The 10,694-nt window shown below is 46.3% G+C and overlaps 1 protein-coding gene and 1 pseudogene across 5 annotated transcripts in view; both read right to left on the reverse strand.

Moving 5' to 3' along the window:
- Mier3 (MIER family member 3) overlaps positions 1-6,574 on the reverse strand; it is a 28,224-nt gene extending 21,650 nt beyond the window's left edge. The window contains exons 1-3 of one of the 5 annotated variants that reach the window (XM_076551898.1): positions 6,445-6,574; positions 4,926-4,950; positions 1,809-1,954 (exon numbers count right to left, since the gene is read on the reverse strand). In XM_076551898.1, coding sequence (XP_076408013.1) covers positions 1,809-1,954; positions 4,926-4,950; positions 6,445-6,453 — 180 coding nt within the window. In that variant the 5' untranslated portion in view covers positions 6,454-6,574. Of the gene's footprint in view, positions 1-1,808; positions 1,955-3,136; positions 4,064-4,925; positions 5,265-6,444 lie in introns of those variants that run through there. The other 4 variants (XM_076551895.1, XM_076551897.1, XM_006981670.4 and 1 more) reach the window with 4 other exon arrangements.
- Positions 6,575-9,241: 2,667 nt separating this feature from the next.
- On the reverse strand, positions 9,242-9,791 carry LOC121822924 (transcription factor BTF3-like; annotated as a pseudogene).
- Between the last annotated feature and the right edge of the window lie 903 nt (positions 9,792-10,694).

Raw genomic sequence — 10,694 nt, forward strand, 5'->3', positions numbered from 1 at the left:
TAAATCCAAATTTAGAACTACTAAATTAAAATCCTGGAAAGCAGTTAGATGGAAAATCAAACTTTATGAAGCTGTGATAAAGCCTTCCTTTGCTATAACTAAACTAGTCACAACTACACTCCAGCCACAGTCTCCACTTACAAAGAGCCACTGAAGGAAAACGGATTCTGCATCACTTTCTTTCCATGTCACATGACCAAACTGTGTAAGCACTAAAATGCATTCATAGTCAACAATCTAATTACTGTAAAAATAAAACTTAGGTGTCATTTTTGAAAATGAACATTAATACCCTATCCCTAAAACTGTCAAAATATACCAATGCCTAATCTGCGGTTTCAATAAGAAAGATCAATACAGTATCTTAAATTATATAAAAATATAAAATTTCATCCACAAGCTTAAGGAGCTTTATTCTTTATCTTTATATCTGTTTCTTTTATTCTTTTCATGTTTCATTAAATAGCAATAAAGAACAGAGATAGCTGCGCTTTCCTGCAGAAAGACCACCAATCAGAGGAGTAGTAGGAACTCACAGCGTCTCTCATCCACTACACAATGAAAGACAAATCAGCCTTCTGAATGGAGACACAGCTCGAGTCTTCAAAAAATTTAAGATCATTATATTCTGCCAAGAAGCAGAACCATCTAAATAGAGACCCTGATACACTTTAGAGACTACAAAAGCATACATTTTCTAAATGTACAGAGATGGGTATCAAAAAAAAAAAAAAGAAAAGAAAAGATGTAATTACCAGCACGTATTAAAAAAGGAAAAGCACAGAAAGGACTACATATTTTAAGTCAGTAAGTCTTTCTTATTATTGATTTGTTCTTGTTCTTTTTTTTTTTTTTAATTTTTTTCTTTTTTTTTAGTTCAGGCTGACCTTAAATTTATGATCCTCCTGCCTCTACCTCCTAAATTCTAGGAATACAGATAGGCATAGCCACCACTTCTGTCTTGGATGTACTTTTTAAATTAATAAACCCAATTATAATCACACTGGATTAATTAACCATGTGAACAAAGATGCTTCGAAAACCTCAGGTTTCCTGGAACAAGCTTGGAAGTCTCGGCCCTGAAGACTGTCTCCCTGTATGTTAACAGGAAGGAATGACTAGGGCGCACAGCCCTGCCTCACAAAGACAGCGAAGAAGCCACATGTTTGCACAAGAGGATGGAAACCCGGGCCATTAGTATTATTCTCTACTATTCCTCAAGGCTTTTGTTACTGTGAGCCTATTAGAAACTTTCAAATGATGTTAATTTACAGACAGTTTAATCCTACAGCCTTCCAAGGTGACCTATGGAAGGAAGCCCTTCCTGCAGCCCTAGTAAGTGAAGGCTTAAATACTGTCCATTTGAATTCATTTTGAAGTTGTGAGCTACCCTCAATCTAGCCAAGTTTTTAAAAGATGACTGGAGGGTAAAGACGGGATATTAGCAATTTCCATTTGAAAGTCCAGTAAAACTTGTTCAGTGTCTAGCAGCCTCCTACCAATTATAAGTTATTTGAAGGAAAAGATTTTTCCCTCTTCTACTACAGAACTAAGTTTAACTTAAGTTTGACCCTCATTGTTCTGAGATAAGCTGAAAATCAGGCTAAGAGATAAATAACGAAATGAAAATGTTCTGACTAGGCTACTCTCAAAATAATGAGGAAATCAGTAATATCTCATTGTTAGGTTGAAAAGGAAAATGATGCATACGATATTTTTATTTCAGAAAGATTCTGAAAGAATTTACAGTAAGACTTCAAAGTCTTTACCGAAGTTTGTGTTCTCTAACGCCAAAGTAAAGCCATTACCTTTTCCAAGTCTTCAATTTCAGAACTGAAGTTTTGACCCTCCTCCATCATTTCCTCTTCTTCAAGAGTTCTTTCGTCGTCATAGTCATGGACCAACATCTCAGCAGTGGGGTCAAAGTCATGGTCCTCAGAAGACAGAGACCCAACTGGAATGGAACACACTGCATCACTCCACACATCCACAAGGTCATTTACAAGAAAAAGTAAGAATGCCTGCTGTTCTTCCAGTTGCTATTGATATTTATACATGGATTTTATTAAATGAATTTATTATACACTTTATGGGCTGTAAAGTAAGACTGTGGTCTTGAAAAGGCATCTAAACCAGCAGAAGAACAAGGTCGAGTATTTACAAACATTTTTACTGGCATCCAGACCTTGAAAAAGAAACCTTAGAATAGTAACAAAATGATTTCAATGGCATGGTCTGAAGAGAAAATCGGTCAAACTTTTTATTAGTCAAATTCATTTGCTTAATACAGCAAGAGCTGGGCACGGAGCAAAGAGGAAGAATGGCCTCATCCAATTCCAGGGGTCCTGGGTTCAATCCCCAGTGTGGCCAAAACACACAATCAAAACCAACAAACAAAATGGCAAACTGGTTGAAGAATTAAGTTCCTGGGAATGGGAGACTCCCCAAGAATCTGCCAGCAAACTGAAGCTAACATTTCAAATAGACCATATACTTTACATTAGTTCTAACCCTTAACAAAGACACAAAACTCAACAGAAAATTTTAAACAAATACAACTTTCTATGAAGCAGCTATATAACAATTTTTTCTATATAACAGTTTTTTTTTAAAGCACAGAATCATTTTATTCACATATTGAGAGTATTTCAAACTCCCCAGAATTAATCAGACAGACATCAAAATGCAAGCCCATGCTTTGGATTCCTAAAAAATGTTTAGGACTATGTGAAGGTAACACAGAAAATCCTATCTGAAGGTTTTGGAAGACATCCCACTGCAAGTTGCTATTGTCAATACAAACTTGTCTATAACTGTATTATTTTTTAATATAAAATCAACAGGTTACAATAAATAAATAAATAAATAAATGAATGAATGAATGAATGAATGAATGAAATTTCCTGTTCCAAAAGAAACAAGATTTATGAAAAGCAGTATTTTCTCCATTTGTTTTGCTCTAGTATTGAATACAATTAGACCAGTGAAGTTCAGAGCATGGAAAGAAAGTAACACTGAAATCTGGGGGTATGGTCAGAGGTGGATCGAAGAATATTAAACACAGCTTGCTCTATTTTTAAGCAAGCTTTTACTATTTTAAAATTTCAAATATTTAAGGGCCATGTGAGATCATTACCAAAACAGTGAACTAGGCCAAAATGTTTTCATGACAGAGAGGCTCCAACTACAGTTCCATGTCCGAGTTCAGAGACTTCTAATCATCAGCACCCTCCTATACACACAAATAATATAAATTTCCATGAGACTTTATTTGCCAGGAGGTTTCTGTAATTTCTTTAAAGCTTAAAAAAAATATATGCCCATTTCGTTGAAGTAGATATGGTGTAACAAAGAGAAAGATGAATATTTACTAACTAGCTCAAGCCAGAACACCCATCACTACAAATTTTCTTTCCCAAGAAACATCTGTGGTATGCCAAAGTGTCAGGGATGAAACAAAACGCTCTGAAGGTCCCCTCCCCAAGGCACACCATTCAGAATCTCTGGGTCTAGCTTGAGGTTTTCATCTGAGGGCTAATGGAATCTGCCAGCTCTAAAATTCTCTCCAAATATTGGCTAATTGATTAAAAACATGGTGTAAGTGTCTGTTTAGCTATCAAAGCCACACTGCCTTTGAATTTTTATTTAAATTGCAACTTCTTAAATTCAGACAATGGCAAAAAATGGAAAGACTACATTATCAACCTGATGCTTCAAATCAAGTGCATATTAGAATAGTCCTTCCCTGAACTTATAACAAAAGCTGCTTGTCTCAAAATAAGGAAAAATTGTAAAAACACTTCTTGGACAGATACAGATAACAATTTTGAAAACAATCACAAACTCCTTTCATCTTGTGTTGATCAATTTTAATGCCTTAAAAGATAACCAAGAAAGTCTGTGAAAGTTACCTAAACACAAAAACTAAGACTGCAAGCCAAGCGGCTTGTTCCCTCCGAAGCAGCATGGAAAGAAAGTCGTGGGGGAGCTGGGGATGATGGAAGTCCCTATCCAGAAAAGAAGAAAGAAAGAGCTAACACTCCGTTCCTAACGGAGAGACTCTCTGCAAAATCATTCCAATCACCTCCGTGTAAAATAAAGGAATAGATTCTTCCAGAGGCACTTTTCTGGAGCCTACCAGATGAAACACGGGAGCTAGAAAGAGGATGAGAAACTAAAACGTTTTAGCAGCTGGGGAAGATGCCACAAGCTCCCCTCCTCTGTAGGTCTACCTCTGCAGATTCCGGGGGCTGCTCCTTTTATCTGATCCCTGTAGTGGCCTCTGACTTCTGCACTAGATGTGTTAAGACTGTCCAGGCTCAAAATAACCACATCAAACACTTTTCTGTGCCAAACTTGGAAAATGTGTGTTGCTTTTCTTCTTTTATTATTAAGGGAGCTTTATCTAAATCAATTTTCAACTTAAATACATTACAGCCATTTCTCGAAGGACAAAGTAAAGGAAAATGTTAAAGTTAGTTAAAGTAAGTAATCTAAGTTGCCCCAAGTTCTGACAAACTAAAAGGACAATTTCTTTTAAATAAATAAATGATAAAACCTAAACTGTTAACATTTGAGGAAAGTGGATTTGGGATTCACTATTTCCAGCTTGGAGGAAAAAAGTTATGTGAGAATAATAGACACATTACTTTAAAAGAAAAAAGTCTGTCTGCAGCTTTGTAATAAGGCTTTTGGGGTATTTCTTTTTCCAACCTGTACAGAGAATAACCGTATAACTATTTCTTCTTCTAACGCCGTAATTTCCAAATGCACATGGGAGCTCTTTAAGATCCAAACGATGAAAAACTCGCAGGATGAATTTCGGTGTGAGCTAGATCCTTTTGGCAACAGATCTTTGAGCCCCCCAATTCCCTCAGGGGACACACACCCCCGCCCCCCGGAAGAGGTAAGAAAATCGAACAAACCTGGGCTCGAACTTCCAAAAGAAGCCTGGGGGAGAGAGAGAGAGAGAACAGAAAACTGTGAGGTTGAATCGCGTAGCAAGGCAAGCAGGCAGGCAGCACAGGCAACAGGGCGCAGAGGGGGCGGAGCCGAGCGCTCCCAGGCAGCTGCCAAAAAGTGCAAGACGCAGCTTCGCTCCAATCGCTCCCGGCCCCTTTCGGGCCCCCTCTTGGCTGCCTCGCCTTCCTCCCCAAGTCCCCAGTGTACAAACTCGCAGACACGGGACGACGAGGAAGGCTGGAGTTGAAAACAGGCAACTCCCAGCCACCGTTTGGAGCTCGGCAAGTTACAAAGCCGAGAAGCCGAAGCCAGGGCAGAGCTGGTCGGTTCGCAGCATCAGTCCTTCATCCCGGGCATCTCGGGAGTCGTCCGTCCCCGTCCCCGTCTCCGTTCCCCCCCAAACACAGCTCACCCTGCTCTCCGCTGGCCCCAGGGCAAGTCCTCGATACGCAACCCCTTTTTCCCCCCAGAAGGGTCTCACCGTCTGAGACCCAGCCTGCCCTTTGGGGCGCCGCGGGTGCCCCAACTCCAGGGTTTGTCCACTGCCCCCAAGCGTAGGCCTGCCAGACCCGGACGCTGGTCCCCAGCCCTGAGCGGGAGCCCCCTCCACCTTACGGGGGGCCAGAGTCACCGCCCCTGGGTCCGGGATGAGCCGGTTCCTCCCCAGGGTGAGCGGTCAATCTCCGGCCCGCCCGGTCGGCTCCGGCTTTGCTCGCTCCTGCCCAGCCCCGGGGGCTCCCGTGTCACTCCGCCCCCTCCCCCAGCTCCCCGTCCCGGGGGGGAGAGAGAGAGCCCGGTGGGCTCGGCTCGCCCCGCCATCCCCGTCCGGCCCGGGGGATGAGGGTGGGGGGGAAGGGGGCTCCCGGGCCGCTCGGCCGGCGAGGGCGTCGAGGTGTTGTGGGTCGGTCCCTGCGCCCGGGGACGCCGCACCCCCACCCCCTAGGTTTCGGGGCAGAGAGTCCCGCTCCGTTCCCGCTGGCCTCGGAGCCCCGGCCGGGAGGGGCGGCGGGGCGGCCGGAGAGCCGAGGGCCGGGCCGGCTCACTCCGGCGGGGCAGTGGCGCAGCCCGCTCTCGGCGCTGCGATCCCGTCGCCGACGGAGGATCGGCCGCTCTCCACCCACCCTGACCCCGGGAGAAGGCGCCGAGCGAGCGAACGGCGGCCCGCGTCAGCCGCCCCGGCCCCGGCCCGGAGCCTCCCCCGGCCCGAGGCTCGCCGCCGCCGCCCGGCCGCCGCCGCCCGGCCCGGCTTGGGGTCGGAGCCGCCGCGGCCTAGTCCCGAAGGGAGACCGCTCCCGCGCCCGCTCCCGCCCCCCCGGCAGCCCCGCCGCGCCTCGCCGCCGCCCCGCGCCCCCCCGCCGCCGCCGCGCCGCCTTCCGAGGACCCGCGGGAGGAGCCCGGGGTCTCCGGCCGGCTGCGGGGCTTCGCGGGGACCGCCCGGCTCCCGCTCCGGCGCGGCCGCCGCTGCCCGGTTTCTCCGCTCACCTCCGCCATATTGGTACCTTTAGGGCGAACGAGCAGCGCCGAGCCCAGTCCCCGGATGGGGCGCCTGAGCCAATCGCAGCCGCCGCCGCCGCTGCCGCCGCCGCCGCCGCCGCCGCCGCGGCCCGCCAGGCACCCGCCCGGAGGCAGAGGCGGCTCGGCCCCTTATAGGGCAGGCCGGCCCCGCGACGCCCCCGGCCCCCCGCTCGCTCGCACACCCACGCCGTCCGGCGCTCCCGCGGCCGCCGCTCCTGCACGCGCCCGCTCGCCCGCCCGCCCGCCCGCCCCGCGCGCCCACGGCGCTCTGCCTTGGCTGGAGTAAAGTTCCAGGCGAACTGCGGGCGGGCTGTCGGGCGGGTGCAGGGACCGGCCGGTGCCGTGGAGGGCCCGGAGCAGGGGGCGGCGTGGTGGTGGCGGTGGCGGTGGTGGTGATGGTGGGGACTTTGGAGGAGTCCTCGACGGACTCCCCACTCCCCCGCCCCCGAAGTGAGCAAGAGTAACGCGATGGGAAGTGAAGCAAGTGGCGGATGCTGGACCGGGCAGAGGGAGGGGACCCGACGACCTGGCACCTGCAGGAATGGGATGCGCATCGGCGTCCCCAGGGCGTGGAGAGGGAACTGTGGCCGTAGACATTTGCCAGACGGGCTCGGGAAGATAAGGACCACAGTTTCAGAAGGCAAGGCGGAAGACCGACAGGGCAGACATGATGAGCAGGCTTGCGCGATCCAAACAAGACATTCATAGACTGTGCATTTAAATACCTTTTAAAAAAAATAGACCAGCTCTATGAGTATATTAATCACAGTCTGGAAGATGACCCAAAGATTTACACTTGATAAACCTGTTAAAAGTAAGAGTGTACCAAAGACCCTCAACCGAGTTTCCAAAACTGCCTCTCATCTCCTCCGGGGAAAGGGAACAAACATTTGAGATTATACAATAAATGTAGTCCCATGGGCAAGTGGATGGATGGACCAGAGAGGAGGAGATTTAGCAGATGTATCTGCTCCCACATAGGCTTGATTGCCACTTTCTTTGCGTGTTGGGAGTTAAGTCTAGCCTTTGGTTGATCCCCATTCCCACTGAGCAAAGTACACAAAAACATACACTCACAACTGGCTAATGGCCTGCAGAGGTAGATTGTGCAAGAAGAAAGTTGTGAGGAGTCAGTCTGGCAAACTTGGAAGACACATGTCTTTAGGTGGGATGCTAGAAATAAATCATATGTGTGAAAACGGAAGTCTTAACTACCTGGATCCATGAGACATGAATACACAAATAGGAAATGCTAGGGCCTTACAGGGGTTTGGAAAGGGTGCCAGCAAACACCAGATCTCTCCTCCCAGCTGTCTGCCAGGAACATGTAATATTAATGGCAAAAATGAGGTTTGCATTGTAACTTCATAAATTTAAGCGCCCCCCCCCCACCCCGACTTTTCGAGACAGGGTTTCTCTGTGTAACCATCCTAGCTGTCCTGGAACTCGATTTGTAGACTAGACTAGTCTCGAACTCACCGAGATCCACCTGCCTCTGCCTCCCACGTGCTGGGATTAAAGGCATGTGCCACCACAGCCCGGCTAAATTAAGCACTTTCAGGATGCTAAAAAAAAAAAAAAAATACTTTTTTTGGGTAATTTATTTAACTATTTTATGTGCATTGGTGTGAAGGTGTCAGATCCCCTGGAACTGGAGTTACAAACAGTTGTAAACTGCCGTGTGGGTGCTGGGAATTGAACCCTGGTCCTCTGGAAGAGCAGCCAGTGCTCCCAACCTCTGAGCCATCTTTCCAGCGCCCCCAAATTTCATACTTTTAATCCAAACGTGCACTGTTGGGGTTTTAACCTAGGGTCTCCAGTTCCTGTACTCTATGAGGATGAGGCTGGAGACTGGATTGTGAAGAAAGAAGGGTTAATGATTATTGTCAAGGCACTCTCAAAAATCAAGCTTACAACACTGCTAAAAAAAAGTTATTTATTTATGGAAATTTTGCAGAAAAAAAACTTCAGCAACTTCAAAACATCCTAAAGACATGGAAAATTACACTTTCCCTACTGTGAAAGATATCTTGTGACCTTTTGTCCAGTCAAATAACTCAGAAACAACTGAACTTTGAAATCGGCGGCTTGGCACATGTTGTACCCACGGTCCTCAGTGAGGCGTTCAGAGTTTTCAAAATTTAAAAAAAAAAAAAAAAAGTGTCTTGAAGTGGAGTGCAAGTGGTCAGCCCCCGAGATGAGGCGGAGAGCGTGCCCTGTAGACAGAGCCACTAAGCGCTGCCCCTGCCTCTATCACGGCCAGGTCTCCAACAGCCCGCCTCCCCTTTACACCGTGGGGGGAAAAAATGTTTCATCCCACCAAATTTGGCAAATCTATGTAACAAATGTGGCCTTAGATTCTGTTTGCCAATTCTGAGAACTATATGGGCTTCTAGCTCTGTATAATGGACGACGGTTTCTGTAGATTCCCTGTTGCCGTTTGGACAGCTTACATAATCCACATCACGGGGGAAGCTCTGTCTGTAGTCAGAATAAGTTCATGAAATGATACAGTAAAATGAATTAGTAGCTTTTTTTTTTTTTTTTAACTAGGCAAAGAATTTTTATTAACCCTTTTCCAAACTTTGTCCCCAGGTTTCTTCAGGGTTAATTTGCCACAAAGAATGAATTGTGTATGAGCAAAAAACTGAAAAGAGCTGCAGCGTCCAGGAGGCTTGGGCTTAGAAATATTAGAGATCTAGATTTTATCAGATCCACAAGCAAAGGAATTTTAAAAAGGCTGTCATGATATAAAATAGCAGCTCTAGCAACTTCGGCAAGTGTCACCATCTTCAGAAGTCGCTTCAACTCCGTGTGTCTCGTTCTTAGGAGGCTCATCAAAATTCTCCACCAGATCTGGGACTTCATGATCGCCATCCTCTCCAGGAGCTAATGGTGCTTTTCCGTCCACAGACTGGGCAGAGCTTCAGCCAGTCTCCTTAAACTAGTCAGACTGTCCGCCCTGAGCTGATTTAGGATGCTGGGAAGCATTTCTGTCTACTGCTGCGCGGCCTGTTAATGGTGAAGGTGTTTGCCGCCAGAGACACCTGAACTTTCGGGTTGTTAAAATGGATCCCCGTTCCTTGGTTTGTAAATGTGTTGACTTCTTCAATAGCAGAGACATTGCTTACCCCTCATTTCTTTAAGGAGAACTGCAGTATTTTATCGTCTGCTGCGCTGCTCTATGAACCACCTTCCTACAAGCAGGTCTTTTCGCACTCATGCACACTGATGAGAAATTGTGCCCGCAGTTTGGCGAGTTTTTCCTGGCTCGTGGTCATTTCTTTCATCTTGTAGTGGAAATGGGGCCACATGTGAGCGCTAGGGTTCATGCTCAGGGGTCTCGGGGTAGACCAGCAGAGATAAGGCACACACACACACTGGGATGCAAGATGGCAGCTCGAATTAGCAGTTTAGAGAGGCATAAATACTTTCCCACTCCCAATCACTAGAAAACCAGTTTATATTTTTACCACCCTGCCTTACATCACACATCCCTTTTACATGTATAAACTCTACTTTGTAGATGGATCTTTTGTTCTTCTTAATAAGACTTCCAAGAGTTAGTTCAGATAAAATGTCCCTTTCTTCCCGTGATTTGAAATAAGTGTTTTTGTTATTGTTTTGTTTTCCTGTGATTCTGACACTGTACAACAGGGGTCATTATATAGACAGTCCTATGTCGGATGTCAGGCACCATAGGATTACCATAAAAGTCGGGGTCCCCTAAAAACTACAGTCAAAGTAATTCCTATCGATGACAGAGCAAGAGAGAGGGAAAATTAAAAGTATAATAGCAGTAACCCTGTAAGTAGAATCGCAATGTAATAAGTCTTTCAGCCATATTTAGAAATCATAGATGTAAAAAAAAAAGTTAGAGCCAGTGAAATTGGCTCAACCAGGAGGCTAACCCCACAGAAAAGAAGAACACAGATCATGAGGGACAGAATAGAACGTGACAGTTACAGCATAAAGCATGGCGGCCAGACAACACCAACAAAAGTCAATACAATCAGTTATTTGATCCTGGTTATCTTTGAGACGCTACATGGAGATCCTTCACTAGAACAGATATTCAGCACACTTTAAATGTCCCGCCTGTGCTGTACCGTATCAGTAATTTAAGGAAACACCCTCTTCCTTTGCCGGGGCTCCAAAAGCCCTAGCCAATTTTATGAACTGTGTCATGGAGTTTCCATCATGAAACTGCATCGAAA

Source organism: Peromyscus maniculatus, chromosome 15 (genome assembly GCF_049852395.1).
Source record: "Peromyscus maniculatus bairdii isolate BWxNUB_F1_BW_parent chromosome 15, HU_Pman_BW_mat_3.1, whole genome shotgun sequence".
NCBI lineage: Eukaryota > Metazoa > Chordata > Mammalia > Rodentia > Cricetidae > Peromyscus > Peromyscus maniculatus.